Here is a 21,473-nt window from a genome sequence, read left to right as displayed (position 1 = left end):
AAACTGCTGATCCAGGCTGAGAAAACTTATTATTATTGCTTTCTCTGAGAAAGGGTGAGCTGTGTTGTTAGCAGAAATTTCACTGTAGAGCGTGTATGAGGACAGAGTGCATTCATAAACACACAAACTTCAAGAAAACATCCATCTTACAACTTAGTAGAGATATTTTGTTAAAAAAAAAAAGTTTAAGTAGTTTCTTGCTCAGGGAACAATTTACTCTAAAAACTTAAGGGACAGCTGTTAAACACCTTATGCAATAAAAATGATTCTCTGCTAGAGCATCACAGTTATGACTGATGAGTAAACCTCAAAAGGGCTATATTATTCTGGGAAGCACTGTTCATACTGAACAGAATAATTGTACTAAAAGTCACGTTTCATGACAGGTTTGCAGTGGAGCCTCTGACCTGCAAAGGAAAGGTGCAAGTTCCAGCACCATCCTTCTCTGCGTCTTCCTCAGCTTTGTGCAAAGCTTATGGCATTTGGTTTTGTTAGGTAATATTCTGCAGGGATGATACTATTTACCTTCAGCCAGTTCTTGTTTAAGAAGGCATTAAAAAAAAAAAAAAAGAAAAAAAGGAGAAAGAAAATTGTTCTAGCTCTTCTGTACCATTCAGCATAATTATTTTCAGGTACTTGAGATTTATACCGCTGTGGAGAACAATAGGAAATTGCAAGTGAGAAAACGTTCATCAATGATCACAGGGAAGAAACATTTTTTTTTTTCTGTAGTTAGGTGGAAATAATAGCACTTGCAGATCTGAAAATAGGTGTTGCTGATCAAAGTGCACCATTCGCCTTGTCTTCACCTCGGAAAGCTTCCAGCTGTTTCTGGCCCTCTGAAAGCAAACTATAAAATAAGATTTTCTTATTTTCTCACTACAAAATGCAGGCGAAATCTAGATTTGGGCTGAGCCTCAGAGATTGCTCATTTCTAGGATTTTTTTTTTTTTTTCCTGGCGAACTACGGAAGACACCGTAGCCAGCATTTACCTTGTGGCCATTGACACCGAGAATCCTTCCTTGCAGCGCTGTGAAGCATACCAATGAGCCCTCCTCTCTCGAGCGAGCCACCAGCTTCCTGAGGACTGCATTATAGACTTCCCAGTCAAACGTCTAGACAGGAACAAAGGGAGTTTCTCCTGCTGGCATTTCCAGCAGAAGCCTCCGCACACTGGAGCTTTCAAATTATATAGGGAAAAAAAAAAAAAAAGGCTCGATTCCTTTCGTTTTACGTGATTTCCTGTTAAAAGACGCCGCGGGTGAGGCAGCTGGTAACGAATTTCCGTAAGGCAATCGGGGCACGGATGTGTTTAGTGCAGGTGTGGACCTGAAACCAGGAGATTTATGCAAGCAGGAACACCCACGGGATGGATGCCACGAGGCGGGACACCTTCCCTCCTCTTCATCCAGCCCCAGGGTGCACGTTTCCTTCGTAAAATCAGAAAGCGTGCGAGATGAAGGGCGGAAAAACAAGTGCACGTGGCAAAAACGAAGCCCTGGGGGCCCAAACTCATCCCAGTTGTGTGTTTTTTCAGCGATCACCTCACAGAAAGTTTTGTGAACAGGCTTTTTTTTGTTTGTTTGTTTGTTTTCTTGCTGTTTTCCAAAGAGGCTTTTTTTTTTTTTTTCCTTTCTTGCCGTGACACGGCAGCTGCAAACCGACACCACATCGCCTTCAAGCGTCAGCTGCACCCCGGAGATGGTTTCTTTCCTATTTCTAATCTGATCTAAGGACTGTTTAGAAGACATTATTTATTTATTTATTTACTTACTTATTTATTTATTTTTCTGTGAAAACCACGGAGGACATGACCAAGGGTGCTGCCAGGCCTCAGGCCTCCGGATCCATCCCTCACAGCTTTGGGCTGCAGGGCAGGTGAAATGAAGCCATGTTGTGGGTGGTTTTGGGACACACACCGTATTATTATTATTTTACTATCACTTTATTTTCACAGAATAGGGGTGACTGCTGTCGCCACACCAAACCGGTGGCGATTTTAAGCCAGAAAACGGCTGGATAACCCTCCACCTCGCCACGTTTCCTCGCACAAACAGCGGTCGGCGGTTAAAACCCGAACTTTGCGGGGTGTGACGAGCCCACAGCCCGCACCATCCCGCCTGCCGCCGCCTCAGGGCACGGCTGTGGGGCCGCCGCGGCTCCCGGTGCTCGGCGCTGAGCATCCCGCAGCGCCTCAGCCCAGCGAGCAACGCGCGCGGGCTTTTTGTCCCCTCTCGCCACCCGTACCCGGCCGCCGGGCAATGGCGGGACGGCCAGCACTGCGTCCACAACAGCGGGGGGGGAAGCCTACAACTCCCATGAATACCCTGCGGCGCCGCGCACGCGCGCGGGCACCCTGTCTCCATCTTGCCACCCGCTTCTCCCATCTCAACCGGTCAAGGGGCCGGGGGGGCGGGGACTACAACTCCCAGCGTGCCCCGCGGCGGCGGCGCATGGGCAGTGCGGTGCGCCGCCATCTTGGCCCGGTGGAAGCGCTGCCGCCGCCGCCGCCAAACAAACCGGAGCGCGGCACCGGGAGGGGGCGGAGGGAGGGGGGTGGGGAAGGGAGGAGGAGGCCGAGGCCGGGCCCTGCCGCCGAGGAGCCCCCTTCGATGTGCCGGGCACGGCCGGGCAGGTGGGTCCTGCTCGCCGGGGCTCCGGGGCAGCTCCCCGGTGCCCGGGGCTACCGGTTCCCTCCGCCGCCTCACCTCAGGGCCCGGCCCGGCGGCGGCGCCGCGTTCCCAGGCTGCTGGTTGCTCCCTGAGGGGGCCCTCAGGGCTCAGCCTGCACCCCCCCCAGCCCCTTTTCCATCCCCTCCGGTCCTCTTCCGTGAGCCCCGGTACCGGGGAAAGGCGGGCGGGGGGTCCCCGGTGGCGGCCGACCCCTGAGGGGAGCCAGCCAGGCGTTGGGAGCTGCGGTGGAGCCGGGGCTTTTGTTCCCGGTGCCCGCCTCCCGCCGTGCTGGCAGGCAGCGAGCGGCTCCCCCAGCTCCCCTCCGGTCCTTTTTTTCCCCGTTTCTTTTCACCGTTATAACGGGGAGATGTGCCCCCCTTTCTTTCCCTGTGCCCCCTAAAACCTCGCTGTCATGCCGTGGGGAAAGGGGGTGTTCCCGTTTTTGGGGGGGCTGGCGTCGGCGGGAGGAGAATTTCACGGTGTTTTTGCTTTTCTGGCATAGGAGAGGCTCGTGCTAAATGTGTTTCCCGAGGGGAAAAGGCGGGGGGGGGGGGGCGTGCGGTTAGCTGGAAGAGTTCCTATAATAGGTGCTCTGTGCATAAAGGGAGGGAGGAGACTGGAGCATCGATTCGGGGAGCGTTTCGGCGTGAAAAAGGGCTTGAGCAGGAGATGGGGAAACTCGGGAGAAAGGCTTGGCTGGTGGATCTGAGGAAGGCAGGATAAGAAGCCTGTGCCCTTGCGGAGCTGCTGGATTCCTGCACGGTAACACATGCCAGCACAAAAGCTGGAGCCGGAATGGCAGCGAATGTGTTGGTGGAGTTGTGAGCAGGCAGGAGAGTTCGCATTAATCAGCTTGGGAAATCGATAAATGGTGGACTCGCGTTTACTGCATTTGTATTCCTTTTCAGCGAGGCTGAGCTCTGGGGGAGCACAGAGGTGAGGGAAAGATGCCTGTGGTGTGGCCAACTCTTCTGGACCTCAGCAGAGATGAATGCAAGAGGATCCTTCGCAAACTGGGTACAGTAAGATACAGTCTGTGGGTCTGTATGTTTGCCCTTTCCAGGTTTGCCTGCCCGCTGCTTTCGCGAAATACTTTAATACGTCTACAGGCAACTTACAAGTCATTTCCTGCATTTTGCATGTGTCATTGGTTTGACAGCCCGGGCTTAAAATGATGGTTGGCAGATGCTCTGCCTGAGCAAAAGCAATAGAACGGATTTAGTTTGGTTTGGTTGAATCTCTAGTGGATGTCCTGGTCCATCTCTGCGTTGATGTTGCAGGGCTGTATTTTTCATAACTATTAACGTCTCAGAGTAGGTCTTCATTTGCTTTTCAATTCTTTATTTGTACCCCAAAATCATGGAATCCTGATTCGGTTGATATAGTGAGGTTCACTTCAAGTAGCAAAGGTTCTGGTGTAAAGACCTGAAACAAGAACCCAACAACCTGCGTGATAAGTTGTGATTTTTCAGCCTTCAGGTACATGGATTGTCAGGGAAACGTGAAAACAATGTTATCACTTCACTGTCATAAACAGCAGGAGCTTTTGGCATTGTTTCAAATCTAGCTCAACATCTGAGTACCTTGCCCAACAAGTAAATAAATATATTGTGAGGTTTTTCATGCTTCATCCTTGTAAATAAACGTGTACGAGGAGATATACCGCTGTATTTTGGAAGCTAATAAAAATATTTGCTGTTTCCAACACACACACACACCTTTGGGTGTCACAGGGGAGGAGATCTTTTGTTAGATCAATGATTTGACCCAGCAATGTGCTTTTTGCAGTCTTAAGGAACTGGATTTTTGTATTTAGTTAGTTTTTTTTCCCCAGTTAAATGATGCATGGGATTAGAAGGGAAGACTGTCTTCTGAGGAGCATAATATAGGAGGTGATGTCAGGAGGAAAGCTGAGACTGCCACAAACTTCCTGTGACAGTTGAGTCACTTAGCTTCTTGTTTGTATTTTACTTGGAAGTTAAAAGATTGTGTGCTGTACTCCTTCTGTGTGCAAAGGTTCTCAGACGTTATGAAGCCATCGAGTTTATTTTCTGAGAAATTAGAAGTTATTTTTTCTTGATTACCCTTTATTTCTTTTCTTGGGAATTTGGGATTCGCATTCTGTTGAAACAGACATTGGCACAGATGTTGTGCACGATACCAAAAACTAAGCTGTACGTCCGTTAAGGTGACAGCTCCGCGTCTTAAGCAAGGCTCAAGGAGTACGAGAACTAGGAGAAAGTGCAGGATGCCAAAAAATTCAGACCGGATCTGTGCTACTGAATTATGTTCACGTAGATCTGCTGGCTAGAAGCGTGGAAAAAAAAAAAAAACAACTTCCACCCCAGCTGATGGCGGTGTGCTGGCAGAACCCTGCTGGTGCAGCTGAGCCAAACAGAACTGCAGCTACACCTCCTTCAATGACATAACCTAGGCTGACAGAAAAAAAAAAATAAAAAAAAAAAGCTTTTTTTTTTTTCTTTGCTGGCATGAGCTGTGTCCCCACAAGGGGGCCCTGCCAGCATAACAGAGGATCGCAGCCTTGTAGCAGCCGTGGCTCTTCGAGGGTAGGGAAGCTCTCAGTTTATCCAGACACGCCAGGAGACAGGAGGGGGGAAGGAGCACGGGCAGTGGGAGTGAATAGCTGTCTGACAGCGGTGCAGCAGATCGATAGAGCTGGATGCAGAGCGCTGCCTCGCCAGCTCCACACAGCATCTTGTTTGGTTGGCCGTTCCTCAATGCCAGGGTGTAGGTGAGGCTGAAATGCATCCCCGAGGTGTGCAATACCTAGTGGTGTTCTTACTTCGTAATTTTGCACCTGAAATAATGGTATTTATTTGTAAAAGCAAATTTTTGAAGCTTTTTTCTGCCTGTTTGATGTGTCTCATCTTGAAAAGAGAGTGCACCGGTTCGTGACCCCTGTGTAAGACAGAAGGGTGAGGAAGCTGGTTATACCTGCTCTATAATTTACTTAGTTTACCAACTTCCCAAAAGCTGGAACGTGCGTTTGAAAGATTTTGTGCAGAGCCTCTCTATTGAAATTGCAAAAAGGAGGAAAAAAAAAATCTGTCCTTGCTAAGTAATTATATGGTTGGATGTGGGGATTACTTTACGTTGTTAACAGAGGAAAATAATTAGTATCTTAAATATTGTAACATGGTTGTCTAAATAAACGTTGATATTAGTAATAACCGTTGCATTAATTAGCGAATGTTTTATAACCGAAGCTGTAAATGCTTCTCTAGGTCACTCAGCATCCCTGTGCAGGCTGCGTAGTTAGCCAAAGCGACTGCTTTGGGTTCTGTCTGCTTAATCGGGACAGGAGAGCAGGGCTTCTTTTCAACACAGTTCCTCAATTTGATTTGTAAATGAGCTCTTTGGAATCCTAATCTGAAAGCTTTTCAGAGCAGCATCCTCTTCTTTATTCGGCAGGAAAGTTCCGATGTGTTTTCGGGCTCTTGTGGCCTGCACCCTTTGATTTGTGTTTTTGGTTAACTGGGTTCTGTTGTGGGGTTAGGTCGGTTGGCTGCAGAAAAGGGGTGCTGAATGAAAGTCATCTAGTAAAAGTCACGTAGTAAAAGAATTTGTCCTGCTGGTTCACAGCATGGTTCCCAGGAACATTTTCTTAAAACGTTAACGCTAAGCTTAGAACAGCAAGTCATTCTCTGGGAATCTGGCAGACTCCAGCATTACTTGCACTAGGTGTGTTTTCACCCTTCTTAACAGGACAAAATCCAGAAATTCCAGTAGGCTTTAGAACTATTAATTTTTGAAAACACTGATGGAATATTTCCGTGAATCACCTGGCATAATCGATTTGTTCCATCAGAATTATGTTTTTGCCTGCTGATCCTCACAATGTTTCTACGTTTAAGAGTAGCTGCTCGTTTCTTTCATGCACTGGACAGGTTTAATTCAGTCGCAGTGCGTTGTTTTCAGATTCAAGCTGTTGTACGTATCGGATAAATGGGCATAAAAGATAATGGTGAGCATATTTAACAAAGCAGAATGTATGTTCTTCGTGCTAATGAAGGAGCAGTGTTAGGAAAAATTCATGTGCTCTTTTGATAGTGTATTTCTTCTGCAAGCCAGGCACTTCCATCAAACTTATTATTAAAAGTTAATTCATTAAGTTTCTTCTTCTGTTGTTTCTAGAGAATTCTAAAGTACTGTCCGGGTTTGGGGACTGTTTCTTCAAGGTTTCTGACTTGAACTGCCAACTCAGAGCTCAAAATGTTCGGTTGGGTGTATAAACTAGATAATCCTCTGTGATGATACAATTGTTTCATAGAAAAGCTGTCCGCTGCGGAGTAATTGACTGAGAGAGTTCTAAACCATCAATCTCTTTTGAAAAGCCCTAAATAATTGAAATACATGTTCCTTTTAATGACTTTGAAAATTAATGGAATACTGTCAGTAATACTGAAAATAATGTTTTTCCTTTGCTGCGAGCATTAAATAGAAATACTATTTGCTCTAATTCCTCAGAACTGGAGGCATATGCGGGTGTCATCAGTGCCTTACGTGCACAAGGAGACCTTACGAAAGAGAAGAAGGATCTTCTTGGAGAGCTCTCAAAAGTGCTTAGGTAATCCTGACCTTTTTAAAATAAGAACAAGCGACCCGTTCTCTTTGAAGGTATTACGTGCTTTTTTTATCACTCGCATCCTAAAGCAAATCTTAATTTAGAGAAGTAATTCTCCATCTTGTGGAGCTTTGATTCCAGTTTGGCTGTGAGTAAGGAAAACAGCTGTTCCTCTCCAGTTGAAGATTTACTGTTTTGTCAATGTTTTTGGAGATATCTAGCATTAGAAGCATCACAGCTAGCTCGTGAGTGCTTGCTGGCTCGGATTTTATTCCAGGTAAGATTTGAAGATCTTCAGGCCCAGGTTGCAGCAAGGAATAACGCTGCATGTTTGCTGCAGTTTTTTCTACCGTGTGCTTTAAATTTATTGCACTGTTTTGCAGCAGTACCCAGTGAACAGTAATGTTCTCTTCATTCTTCAGTAATACTTTTTGGACAATAATGCATTCGTTCTTTCTCGCTGTGATAGCAAAAATTAAGTGACAATCTCTTAAATGTAACTGCCTGTTCCCTTTCGTCTCCCTGACTGGATTATTCATAAGTTTCATTTTAGCTGGAAGTTTTAGATAAATGTTCATGTCTCCCTCTGACTAAAATATATTGGCTTTTTTTTTTTTTAACAGTATCTCAACGGAGAGACATCGTGCCGAAGTTCGGAGAGCAGTAAATGATGAACGATTAACGACTATTGCACACAAGTAAGTTCTAGGTTATTTTATACACAATTTCCAAAGGTACCCATTATGCCATTAGCTGAATGATAGAACTTTCAAAATTGACGGTAGTTTAAAGAACAGTAGTTAGAACAGTATATGGCCAAAGGAATTACTGTATCTGATTGAGATCAGGGTGCTGGAAAGGATTATTTAGTACTCTTGCAGTTTGGATCTCAAGGCTTCTCATTTGCTGCACAAGCACAATTTAGGAGACAGTCCTTTGTCATGAGGAGCTTTCTGTAAAATAAACCAGAAGAATAGAGAATAGAGTGAAAACAAATAGCATGAACAGTTTCTTGTGTGCAAATTTCATCTTTGTTTTATACTTATTTTTTAGATTTGATTTTATTTATATCCATTTGAAAACGTTATGTTAAAGGAGACTTAACTGTAGAAAGACAAAGGGAGGGGAAGAGGTGGGAGAGAGCAGTGGAAAACAATCTATCAGCATAGAGGGGGAAAAATGGTCAGAGTGGAGAAAAAGAAAACACCCTGCAGCAAGCTGTCTGATGACATCAGTGTCCACTGCTCCTGGCTTGATGCAGCTGCTCTGCTAGCATCAGCTGGGCTGGTTCCTCCTTGCGTTTGCTTTCTCAAGCTTCATGTGATTTTGAGAGGTAGAGAGGAGCAAGGGGGGCAAGAGTTTGCATATCTCTATAGGTAGTTAATAGCCTTACCTTTAAGAAGCGTGCTTGAAAAGCAAGGGATTTTAAGAGTGTTTGTTTTTCCTTATTTTCTTCTGTGTTATAACCATCGATTTTGAATTTGACTCCTGTAGCTTAGGTGTTATGGGGAGGAAAACAAGGAAATTGGGCAAGTAGCAGGCTGCTTGGAGTTAGCAGTTGTCAGAACTGAGACTTGCCAGAATCAGCATGCCTCTGTAGTGCTGCAGAAGGACACTTAACATTTTAGTGTCTTAATGCTTATGGTTAAAGAGTTACAATTTGCTGTTTACCAAACAAAAATCCCACCTTCTTTAGCGAAAGAGAACAAATAATAAAAAAATAAGTACTTAATTGTCAAATCTGGATTATTTTCTTGAATCAAGTATCCTTTTTAAGTAGTAGTTCTGTTTTTAGCATTTTACAGAACAAGCGTACAGTTTGTCCTGATGTATCGAACTTCAAACGGATGAGATATTATAATCCAGACAAGGTGCAACTATAAAGTGCTGCATCTCTTTATTTTTCCTCTGGTAAATTCTTTGTAAGTGATGGTTGGTAATATAGTATTTGATTTAAATAATTCTCTAACTCACTAGGAAAGCAGTCTTTGCTAGCTTTGCTATGTGCAGCATTTGTAGTCTTATTTTTGATTTAAAAAAATGTATTTTTACCTCAGCTGATGCAGCTCTGCTTATTCGATGTGAATATGTATGAAGAATGCTGAAGCGTATCAGAATTTAACCACGGAGCAGATCCTCTGCATTTTACGAACTAATTTGTGGTAGATTTTGCTGCAACTTGCTTGCAATAGTTCATGTGGGAAGCTGGTTTTCAGAATATATTAATACATTAAACGGGTTGGTTTGTTTAAGAACGACATAACAGCATTGAAAAATAATCTGTAATTCGAGTTTTGCTGATTTAACAAATGACTGGTGTAAAACAGTCGTAAACAAACATCTCTCTATCTAGACAAGAACAGCACTTTGGGGAAGCATTCTAGTTTGTGTGTAAGTACTAGGTTAAGAGAAAATGAGAGCAGCAGGTTGGTTTTTGTTGAGGAAGATGCACAGGTACCTAAGTCATTTCATGTCCTTTTACTTTGGGACTACGTTAATAAGTCTGAGAAAATTCTGCTGAGGTAAAATAAGATTTGCATTAGAAGCTGCGGGTTTTCTCCTGTAATGTGATCAGTTTGCGTAAAATTTTATGAAATCTATTGGATGTCTAGGTATTGCTGTCGTCCAGAAATAGAGAGTATATTAATTCTACCTGAATAGTAGATAATCTGTTGGGGGGTTTTTGAACGTGACATCCACAGATCTCTGGCCCATTAAGGGCTTTGTAAAACATAACATTAAAAGAAGCAGCAACCCTTAGGTTTGCTATGGGAGGATTTTGACATAAATTGGGAAAAATGTGTACGGGCTTTCAAGAAATGAAGAAGGTTTTAGGTGATTTCTCTGGTATGTCTTTAGCAACAGCCTTTTAAATTTTCACTGTTGCAAAAGGAAGTTAAATAAGAGTACTGAGCGTTTTGGAAGGTCAGCAGAATACTTAAAGAATGTGCGTTTCTGTTCAGTATGTCTGGACCAAATAGCTCTTCGGAATGGTCTATAGAAGGTCGTCGACTGGTGCCGCTGATGCCACGACTCGTTCCGCAAACAGCTTTTACTGTTACAGCCAATGCTGTTGCCAATGCAGCTGTTCAGCACAACGCATCTCTTCCAGTTCCTGCAGAAACTGGAAACAAAGAAGGTGAGAGAATGCGGAGATTCTGCCACAAACTATGGGAATATAAAAACAATGTCACAGTATAAATTGTTTTTTTAGTGTTAGATGTTGAAGAAAAACATGTATCTTTTTTATTGCACAATATTTGTAGAAATATGATTTTTTCTTTTAAATATACCTTTGTAGCATCTGCAGTGTAAATCTGACAGCTTTGTTTTAGTTCCTGGAATGCACACTACCGGAATTTTAAAAAAATGCCACAAACTGGGGAGGAAATTCACTGGTTAACTTGTTAAGCTCTGTAAAGTATAAAGCCTTAGATTGATGGTTTAAGGTTTTGTAAAGTTCTGTAAGTGGTTAAAAACAGTTCAGAACATTTCATTTTAAGAAGGTAGGTATAGATATCTGTAGGTCTTGGTGAAAGTCAAGAAAATTTTGTTGGTCTTCTTTTTTTTTTTTTTAAATGGACCAAGTTAAAAGATTGATTTCCGCTTTTCCCTATGCCTTTTAAATAATGTTAGTACACATTCCATCTGACTTGGCTGGATGGGCTTGAAAGCAACTAGAGAATGTGTAACACTTCTTGAAATAGGCTGCTTTTTTTCTGTTTTTCTGAGAACTGTTGGACCACTGTACTATTACATGCAAGCAACTTTTTTTTAAGCCGATTACCAAAACCATTACTAGTTCATTATTGAAGGGATGTTTTGGTTCCTTAATGGTACATCAGTTGAAGAAGAGGCACAAACTATTTTCTATCAGTTAACAGTCTAGATTGTAGGTCATTTATAGAAAAGCAAAGATCAAATATTGAATTAATACTAAAATTTAAATAAATCAAGCTGGAATGTAAAACATCTGATTATGGTAAAGAAAAAGAAGGAAACGTACCATAGAATTGGCAGCACAAATTTCTGGGCATGGGAGGAGAGGAGGTTAGATTTCTACCTCCGAAGGCAGTTAATTGCATGGCCATGCTTAGGTCAAACCTGGGATTTTTCAACAGTAACAGGATTGCAGAGGCAAAAATGTGGATAATGACCCAATAAGTCTTTGGCTTCCGTTTCAGTTGCTAAGCTAGTGATAGAATTACAGGATCCTGCACTTCAGTTATATGGAAGGTGTCTTTTCTCCTCTTCAGTGGTGGTTTGCTATTCCTACACAAGTACCACTTCAACCCCAACATCTACCCCTGTTCCAAGTGGCAGTGTAGCAACAGTGAAGTCCCCCAGACCCGCCAGTCCAGCCTCCAATGTAGTCGCCTTGCCAAGTGGAAGTACTCTTTACGTCAAAAGTAAGTGATGCTAGTAACTGATTAACAAAAGGGAAAGAAAAGGACAACCTTGTGGCTGAAGCATGGAGCAAGTTAGACACTCTGGCCTTGGGCAAGTCATTTAATGCCTTTATGCCTTCGTTCAGTCTAAAGACTGAATAAATTGGTTCCCTTTCTCAGAGAAATTGTGTTCAGGATAAATCCACTGACTGTAAAATGTTGCAGGAAGCAGTAATGGCAAGGACAGCAAGACTGGAAAGTGTTTTGAAGGTGAAATACAGGCATTGCTATATTTCAGTGGATTTCTAATGCAGTTTGGTCAGAAGTTGTCTCCAAGGTGACACTGCATGTTCTTCAGAGGACTCCCTTCTTCCCTCTCCTGCTTAAGTAATGCATGGTGGTCACTTAGTTGAGTTAGTAAAGGTCCCTCCTTCCCCTTTTCACAGTTGACCTAGACTTTTTCAGAACGCAGTAGTTTGGAAAATATGCGTGCCCTTATTTTAATTAGAGATTCAGGTATTGGGCTGTTCCCCAGGTGACCAAATCTAGCCTTGTGCTGGTTAAGGATTTGGCTCTTTGCATACTGTATGCAGCTAGAAGCTTGAGAGAATACAGAGATTTCTGTGTTGTGTTTGAGCAAATTACAATATTTATAAGTCAAGTCACTTTGTGATTTATTTGGGATCGGATTTTAGTGAAGTTTGCATACCTAGGCAATTATGAAAATCCCATTAGATATGAAATCCCATCAGATACTCATCTTCGCATATCTTTTTATTTACTGGGTTTGGAAACCCAGGGTGTAACGTTTAGAATCAGTCTTTCTTCACATTGTGTTGTTTGATTTATTTTTTTTTAATTTCTTGTCTAATAAATCAGCTAGTTCCAAAAGCAGATTACGTCCTCATAAATATGTTCAGCTCATCCAAGATAGTTTTATCTAATAATTAAAAATGTATTATCCTGTCATTATTTGAATTTTGGTGCCTATTAAAATGGAAATGATAAAAGAAAAAGAGATTAATAGTGAAGTTGATCAGAAGTGCTATTTGCTATTTTTGTTGATGTTGAGGACAGTTAATATTTAAAATTATAAATATTAATCTTAGTGCTGTATGTGCATGTTTGTATAAACTTCTAGCTAGCCAGGAGTGTCAAATTGCACATAAACCCAATGTTAACTGCAAACCATCATCTGTGTCGGCTGTATCAACCCACAGAAGCCATTACAGTAAGATTTTTCATTTTTCTGATTTATTGCACTAATCATTTGGCTTTAGTTTGAAGATTCTGGGGAAAATGTTCTTAACCTCTTAAAAATTTAATTTAGACTTCTATTGAATGATTACATGGTAATGAGTATAAAACCAGTCTAGACGCACAATAGAGGGATGAAAGGTTCTCATTTTTATTCCATCCATTCCTAGATTTCCTCCCCACACACATGCACACACTTGAAGTGCTTTATTCTATTTTTTTAACATAATTGTGCATCTTTCAGAGCGTGTTGTTACCAGTCGCATTTTAACCAATTTGGTTAAGAGCAAACTCAGGAGGCCTGAGTTAGGGTTAGGGTTGTTGTCTGACCTCATTCATGTCACAGTCTGATTGAGCCATTAACCCCTCCGTGCCTCTGCTTCCTTGCCTGCCCAGTGTGAGCTACAGCCCAGCTCTGTTACCTTTTTAGCTAAGTGCCTGTGGAATATTTGGCTCAAGGACAATTTCTGCCATGAAATTACAGGAATAACATCCTTACAAAACCCCAGCAGTGAAAACAAGGAATGAAACGAGCTGTACCTAAGAACAAAAGATAAATATTCAGCTAGCTTAATTTGCTGCTTCTCCTGTTTTGTGGGAGAGGATGCGTACAAATACTTCTTACCTTCAGTATTTCTTTGTAACCCACCGAAGTAACAGCCAAGCTGCATGTGGATTCCTAATTCAGGTGGATACTCGGATGCTGAAGCTCCTGCACGTTTTCAATGCCATCAGTGGCCGTGTGGTTACAAGTTTACCAAGTGCACTCACAGTAGACTTGGAGCCTGTCCTTAATACACCTTAGTCCTGCAGCTGAGTCTCTGCTTTGTGGATGGGGATTGCCTCTAGGCTTGTTTAGCCCCATAAAGGAAACTGGTGATTAGAGCTTTAACTCGTCTGCACTTAATCCATACTGCTACAGTGCGCTAAAACTATTTTTTGAAGCTGAAAGCAAGCTCAAAGTAGAGCCTTGGCTTCTCTTCTGTAGTTCAGTTTCATGATACAACCTTCAGCCTCAGAAGCGTACCTGCAGATGAGCTGTTCATAGTCTAATACAGAATGCCATGTTTTGAAACTTTAATTTTTCACGTGCTGTGCCGCTAGGCATTTTCTTGTCCGCATTAATTCCTGCATTTTTACTTTCTGAATGCCAGCATATTTAGTTATTTTAATTAGAGATTGACCGTAATTAGATCCTGACCCTAATTAGAAGTTGACTGCCAACCAAATTTGCTTGGGTTACCAGCAAGACTGCTTTTTACCACGGCAGCATTTTCTGTCTGTAAGCCACAGGCATACAAAACAAAGTCTTCAGTCTTGTTCTGTATAGGGGGGACTGAGTCTTTCCTGCAGATCTATGTTTTTTTAATTGTTTATTCCTGGGTGATGGTAAACATAAATGCTACCTAATAACTGTAGGAGATTTTCAAGGTAGTTAAACTGTGTCTTTCTCTAATGTATACCAATTTATGAACCCCTTGCCTACTTAGAAAAGTTGAATATGAGTTTACGATCCCTAGATCATGCTGTCTAAAGAGGTGTCTGTTGCTCAGCGGAATGTTACAACAGATTTGTTTCTACATGTGCAGAAAGTGATTGTGGGGATGAATGAACTACTTTGAGGCCAGACTTGTCTTGTTTTCCATGATTGCATGTTAGGTGATGTTTTACTGCTCCACACAATGCACCAAACAAAGCAGAAGCTTATAAAGTGAGGTTTGACCTTCACAGTTGTATGTTATGAAAAAAAAAATTAGATGCTGTGTTGAGGTGAAAAGAAGGTTACTGTAATAATAAGCACGGCATGGAAGTAGGTGCAAAGGTTGAAATCAGAGAAAACTGCAGGAGGATAAACTTTAGTTGTCCAGTAAAACGTAATCAATAACTTCAAGGTAGGGTGAAGCTTTAAACTGAAACAGGCATGACGTTATGCCAAATGCTGTGTGTGTACAGTCTCATTAGACAAACTTCTGGAGACAGAATGAAACTCGTATACTGGCTCTTGTGTTCTTTTAATCTTAAAAAGAACACAGTAACCCAGTGGCTGACTAGCTCGCGTTCTGAGGGGTTGATTCTTTGCTTTCTGGCACTGTAAGTGTGGTCTATATTAAGGACTAAGACCATCTGCGGTGTGTTACGGGTTAGTTGTGACCATAAGATGTAATTTATATTTCTTTTTCTCTTACTTGAAAGTGTGTGCAAGACTCAGCAAGTCTGAAGTGTTTTAGAAAGCACTGGGAGCTACAGATGGGCAAAATATAATTTAGCAAAGCACTTCTCTTCCAGGTGTCAGCTGCTCAGATGATGATGAAAAGCCCCGCAAAAGACGGCGAACTAATTCTTCTAGTTCTTCCCCTGTTCTCCTGAAAGAAGTCCCGAAGGCAGTGACTCCTGTCACTAAAACTATCACAGTGCCTGTAAGTGGCAGCCCCAAGATGAGTAATATAATGCAGAGCATTGCCAACTCCTTACCACCGCACATGTCGCCTGTGAAAATAACCTTCACTAAGCCCTCAACACAGACAACAAACACGACAACACAGAAGGTATGTGGGGGAAGCTGCCAAATGTTCCTTTATTCTGGTTTTATCAATGAATAAGATGTGATGTTTGACTCTTCCTTTCTGTGAACTGTCTAGCTGTTTTTTTAAGGATTGCGCTGGGGATAAGGTAATCCCTCTTTAAAAAGAACAAAGAGAAAACCGAACTCTTGTATGAATTTAGTTCACCTGTGTGTGAAGGGACCTGGATTGACAGCCGTGGAGACTGAAGCCCTCTTTTTATCCACAGAACAGGTACAGCACAGGCAGCGGGAGTGCAAGCTTCCCCCAGACTGCCCCACCAATGTGCCTCAACCCTGACCTGAAGGGACCACTTCTAGGGATGAGAGGGGATTCAGTCTCCATGCTCATTCAATTCTTGGCCTCTCTGGTGAGACTGCCAACAAGGTTGCCAGTTAGTACCATTTGTGGTGTTGGGTTTTGTGATATGGACACTAGTCCACTGAGAACTGGATCACATAGGCCACTGAACAGCCTTCAGATGGTAACAACTATTGGTCAAAGGTAATCTTTCTTATTTCTATTTTCCTTATTTATAATTATTCTTTGCAGCAGTAGAATTCCAGGAGAGGTGGCATGGACTTTCCCTTGTCATTCCTTTTGTCTAGAGACTACTTTCTGGGGGTCTGTAAGGCTTATTCTTGGAGCTGATCAAAGACAGGGGGTGGGCTTTATTTTCCTTTCAGTTCTAGTGTGCCATTTCTCATTCTACATTAACAGTATTGTTGTGGTCAAAAGCAATTTCATGAGCTCAGTGTGCTCAGGCTTCATGAGAATGCAGAGTACAGTGTGTGGAAGAGGTTTTCCATAGCGAAATTTTGTACTGGACTCGGATTTTATGTGCCTGATCTATGGCATGGCTGTTTTCCCATGCTTTACAATGCACTTCAGATGTCTCTACTTTTTTGTCCTTGAGGTTTAAAAAAGATTAATGCTTCAGACCAAGTTAATTCTTGGGGCAGTTATTATTTAAGGCAGACTTGGGAGAGGAAAAAAAATGAATTTGGCGTTGATACCGACAGACTGATTGTAGGCTGGCTGCTAACAAGCATTTTTTTCCAACCGTGAGAGTTTGACTCTTGAGCTCAAACCTTCACACACTATTTGTTCTGTTAGTCTTGTTAATTGTTTTATGGCTCTGTTTGGATTAGCAGAGTTCCCATGTCCTGATTTTGGAAACTTTAAAAACAAGGAGAGGATTTACCTGAAGTACTGTGGAACAAAGAGCTTGCTTTCTGGCCTCTTCCCACTTCGGAGCTCTTTGTTTTCATTTGATTCACCGTGCTTTAACAGCGTCCTTAATCAAAAGTCATCTCAGAAGACATGCATAGAAATTTGTCAGGGAGTATACATCATCAGATAAAATGTCCTGTATTCACTGCAGCAAACACACAGCTAGGTTAGAGTTTAACATGTCTGTCCTGGTGCTCTTCTTAGGTTCATCTTCTGTGCAAGAAGATTTTTTTTTGCCTTAAATGTCTGTAGTATTGCATTAAATATGCATGTTGTATATTGTGGTAGTTAAAGGTGGAGGGTGCTAAAGCTGTAAAAGGAAGAGAACGGACTGTTGATAGGGTCTTCTGCAGTTGTGCCTCTGCTTGTTCTGACACGGAGATTTTAGGTTTTGGTGTGTGTAGTATTATTTGACTCTCTTGCTAATCTGCTGGTAGGAAAATCGTTTGTTTCATTAGGGAGCCATAGCAGCGCTTGTCTGAGCTTGTCACACTGCCCTCTTTCGTTGTGTTTGGGTATGGTAAAATACGTCACCGGATAATTTTGGTGAGAGAGATCCCTCTTAGGAGTTTCAAATTAAATGACAGACTTGTTAGACTCAAATTGGAAACGTACTATTTTAAAGAAGTGCAGTTGGGTATGAGTGAAGATCTTGGATGTGAATGAAATCCTTAGCTTCTGCATGCCAGCTTTCAGAATTGTTTTGACATCTCGGTAGGTTGGAGGAAGATTTGTCGTAACAACTAATAATGTCACAGCTCCAATTTCTGGATTCTCCTAAAATTAAAGTCCTCTGTCTAGGACTCAGAAGGAAACAAGTAATTGAAGCTTCTGGCCATGTAGTGTGTTTGTTTCTCCAGAAACTAGGTTTTGATATTTCTCAAAATAGAGCTGGTGGGACAAACCTCAGTGTATGTAAGGAATTGATTTTTTTTTTTTTATTTTTTAATTTTTAATTTAACAAAATCAACAACAGAACAGGCAACTTGCTGTTAAGACACTAGTCAGTCTTTTTAATGTGGAAAGATGTGATGCAATTTCGGTACCAGTGACTAGTTTACTTTTAATTTTTTGACTTGAAAATAGTATTTCAAAAATGTAATTGTTGTGACTTGAGCTTTACTGTTTGTAAATTTTTCATCAGAAAATTCTGCTTTCTGGATATGCTTCACATGTGAAGATCACTAATCTTTATTCTATTTCTTCTCTAAAAATGAAAGCAACAGAGCATACAGATCCCAACCTTCTTAGTCACAGGACAGCAATCAGTGTTGAATATATAACACTTTACAAGCTTTTCTCCTTACATGATTAAACAAAGTGTTATTAAGCGATAATTTCGGACTGGGTGGTTTATCTCTGGCTTTGAATGAAGAACAAAGCTGTTCAGGAGCTGTGATTATGCCCGGAGGCATCCTGCGTGTCTGTACTTCGGGGAGATGCTGAAATTGTCCTGTTGCACTCAGAGTTTTGTAGGAAGGTTAACTCTTGCCTTTGTTAACTGCAACTTGTCCTTTGTATTCCTCAATCGCTTATCCTAGGTGGAATGGAGCTGGCCCTAAAATTCAAGAACTTGGGAAGTATTTCTAGTGTTAAGGGACCATTTAAGAAACAGCATGAAACTCCAGAGGCACATCATAGGATCTTTTCACCTGCAGGATTAGTGCCAGATTGGAGCTGTGCAGTGCTCAGCTTGTGTGTTTGGCCATAGCCTAAGAGCAATTTCGGAAGTGTTTTGATTAAATCGAGGTTAGGCAGAAGGCAAAAAGAAGAGTGACACAGCAGAAACGTTCTTCCAGGAGTAAGCAATAAAGTGGTAGAGCAGCAGATATGGAAATCTTGTCCTTCAGGCAGTGGTGAGGTGTGGTCAGCCTGCTGTTACTCATGGAGGTAATAAAGTTTTGGTTTTCCTCAGACTGAGATGCGAAAGGCTTAGCTAAGTAGCAGGGGCCATAAAACTAGGCACAGCAGGGAGAAAGGGGAGCCAGAGGCAACCATGGGGGTGAAATTTGCTGCTTTTATTCCATCCATGTGGTTCTTTTTTTTTTTTAATTTAACTTTTTTAAACAAAATTTAAACTCTTAATCTCTTCCTCTTTGGTTTATCACTTAAGTCTATTTCTGGTCCCATTATCACATTATTTCTTTTTCTGTGTCAGGCAGTGTTTCAGTAGTCCTGGGGTAGTAGTGTAAGATTTTCAATTTGAGCTGACCAAGCTTTTCTTTCTTCCTTACGTAACCTTTTTTTTCAATTTGATTTTGTTATGTGGAATCATGAATAGGTTTTGAAGTTCTAGGATTTTACTAAATGACACTTTTATTGGGATAATTGCGTTATTGAAACCATTTCTTGAAGTTTTTGCGTGGTAAACTGAATGTGCTGCATTTCTGTCCAGTGTCTTTCTATCTTAACTGTGTCTGTAAGTACAAGGAGGTACGGGTAAACAGAATAAAGCAAACCTCCTTACATAAGCAGTCCCTGTATTAAAAATGTAGGAAATGGTTAGCTTTCTAGGTCAGTTGCGTAAGAGCAGACTTGTTCCAATGTTATAATGGATTCTATGTGTTTCAATGTCAGATCAGATTCATGGGGTTGGAATTGTAACTCGCACTAGGAGTAACTTTTATTGTCTTCAGACAAATGTTTCTCAGACAGATACGAAAGAATTTCTGTTACTTAGAGCACTAATTAAAGCAGAAATTGTTTCTGAAACTAAACCAGGCTTTTCACTGATGAAATATTGTTGTTTACAGCATTATGGATCCAAAATATTTCCCATTACTGACTCAGCAACTGTTTGTTAAAGAGAAAGACATCTCTTAATTCTCTTCATTGCCATTTCTTGATATAAGTGCAAAGTTTGGGAGAATGGTGTTTAAAACTTGCTTGAAATCCCTGCTGTGTTGCTGTTGGTTTTGTTTTCAAAATGGGCTTCAGACTACCTGGCCCAGTTAAATGAATCCAAGCAGTTCATTTCTGTCTGTTTGTCTTCGAATGTAAGATAATTCTACTTTAATAGCAATTGTGATTTTTTTTCAAAAAGACTTGTAATTTTATGGTAATATTTTATTAGCATTTTTTCAAACCAAGGGAATTTTTTTATTGCCAGCAAATGTTTGCCAGTCTCAAATGGTCTTGAAAAACATATATCCGTAAAACTAAACACTCATACACTAATATGTTGCTGCAGTTTTATGCTTTGAAACAAGTGCAAAGAACAAATGAATTTCTTGTTGTTGTTTTTTTCTCCTTTCAGGTGATAATAGTAACCACCTCTCCAAGCTCAACTTTTGTACCCAACATCCTGTCCAAGTCCCACAACTATGCAGCGGTTACGAAACTTGTCCCGACGTCAGTCATTGCCTCGACTACTCAGAAGCAACCGGTGGTTATAACTGCTTCTCAGTCCTCTTTGGTCAGTAGCAGCAGCAGCAGTAGCTGTTCCACTCCCTCCTGTACTGCAAATACTATTGCAGTGACTGCTGTAGTATCATCAACGCCGTCTGTCGTTATGTCAACAGTAGCACAAGGTATGGCAGTAACTCTGTGTGTGTAAAAACTCTTTCACTGCTGAGTAAGACTTTGAGAACAGCGTAGAGATGTGCTTTGTGTTCACACGTGCTGAGTAAAGAACAGGAGACGTGAAAGAAATCTGAGGAAACTAATCCAAAGTACTCCACAAAAGGTCTTGTTGGACATGGCTCTTTCCCTCTTCAACAACCGATGTGCAAATCCAGTTCTTAAAGAGAATCTGGTGAGATAGTGTGGCACAGCTTTTTATTTAGTTTGGGAAAAAAATTCTTGTGGCATTAAAACATAAGAAAACAAACAAAAAAGTGGCTTTTGAGAACTCTATCTGATGGACAAAGAATGGGTATTTCCAATATCATTTGTAGGTGATCGCTTCCTTTAATACCTAATTTCTGTACATATGCAAAATTAACACCAACTAACTGAAATTTGTGTTTGACATGCCCAGTCTTCAGAACGCTTCTTGTGGTAACCAATCCAGGTGACAATTCTGAAATGTAGAGAAGTTCTTACGCTTTTTTATCTGTGTATTTTCTCAGCATCTTAAATTTCAGGTCCTTAAAATTAATACCTGAGTGGGCCCGAATTTAAAATTCCTGGTTTTCTGATTTCTAGTTCCATCTATGTGCTAGCTTGACTGATTCAACTGTACAGGCACTAGCTAACTGTTTGGCTGGGAAGCTGTGGAAGAATGAAAGGACCTCAGTGACCAGCACTTACTGTGGCTGAAAATGACAAATGTTACACACCAATTTTTCTTGGTCCATATTTTCCATTCTTGTTCCATTCCACAAAAAGCTGGGCAATTAAATCCAGGCTCAGGAGGTATTCTGCATTCCCTATTTTATTTATTAGGTCCGAAAGGTAGATCATCAATTTACAGAGCACAAAAGCTTACAACAGAACTTTTAATAATATTTGAAGTGTGGATTTTTAGTTGGATTTGATCTTGGAAGAGACAGCTGCAGTTCTAAAGTAACCTATGCAGTTAAAGATTCAATGTCATTACAGAAAATACTGATGAACCATTGTGACAAATGAATAATCATTTCCCCTGTGAAGCAAGTGAAATTTGTGAATGAAAACAGTTGACCAAGAAAATTGAGAACATGTCTTGGGTGATGTAGTGAGAAGAAGGCTGCTTATTTAGATTGCCAAAATTGTAGCTTATTATGACTGTTAGCACTATCACTGCCATCTATAAATGTAGAGGAGAAGTAAAAGATTTTCTTTCAGTGTTCCACT

General features: G+C 41.5%; 1 protein-coding gene and 1 long non-coding RNA gene across 14 annotated transcripts in view; one reads left to right on the top strand and one right to left on the bottom strand.

The window, feature by feature from the left end:
• Positions 1 to 173: 173 nt before the first annotated feature.
• LOC136789657 (uncharacterized) lies at positions 174 to 1,187 on the bottom strand. The gene is made up of 2 exons (XR_010828465.1): positions 994 to 1,187; positions 174 to 850 (listed from the first exon to the last, which is right to left on the bottom strand). It is a non-coding gene; the product is annotated as an uncharacterized lncRNA (long non-coding RNA).
• Positions 1,188 to 2,476: 1,289 nt separating this feature from the next.
• EMSY (EMSY transcriptional repressor, BRCA2 interacting) overlaps positions 2,477 to 21,473 on the top strand; it is a 39,831-nt gene continuing 20,834 nt past the window's right edge. For 7 of the 13 annotated variants that reach the window (XM_048051069.2, XM_048051070.2, XM_048051067.2 and 4 more), the window contains exons 1-9: positions 2,477 to 2,636; positions 3,582 to 3,690; positions 7,162 to 7,261; positions 7,882 to 7,956; positions 10,222 to 10,397; positions 11,515 to 11,667; positions 12,788 to 12,877; positions 15,190 to 15,449; positions 19,954 to 20,227. In XM_048051069.2, the coding sequence (XP_047907026.1) occupies positions 3,621 to 3,690; positions 7,162 to 7,261; positions 7,882 to 7,956; positions 10,222 to 10,397; positions 11,515 to 11,667; positions 12,788 to 12,877; positions 15,190 to 15,449; positions 19,954 to 20,227 (1,198 nt within the window). In that variant the 5' untranslated portion in view covers positions 2,477 to 2,636; positions 3,582 to 3,620. Of the gene's footprint in view, positions 2,637 to 3,581; positions 3,696 to 7,161; positions 7,262 to 7,881; positions 7,957 to 10,221; positions 10,398 to 11,514; positions 11,668 to 12,787; positions 12,878 to 15,189; positions 15,450 to 19,953; positions 20,228 to 21,473 lie in introns of all 13 variants that reach the window. The other 6 variants (XM_048051075.2, XM_048051073.2, XM_048051071.2 and 3 more) reach the window with 3 other exon arrangements.

The sequence above is a fragment of the Anser cygnoides genome, chromosome 1 (genome assembly GCF_040182565.1).
Source record: "Anser cygnoides isolate HZ-2024a breed goose chromosome 1, Taihu_goose_T2T_genome, whole genome shotgun sequence".
Lineage (NCBI taxonomy): Eukaryota > Metazoa > Chordata > Aves > Anseriformes > Anatidae > Anser > Anser cygnoides.
This window is presented reverse-complemented; position numbering and strand designations above follow the sequence as displayed.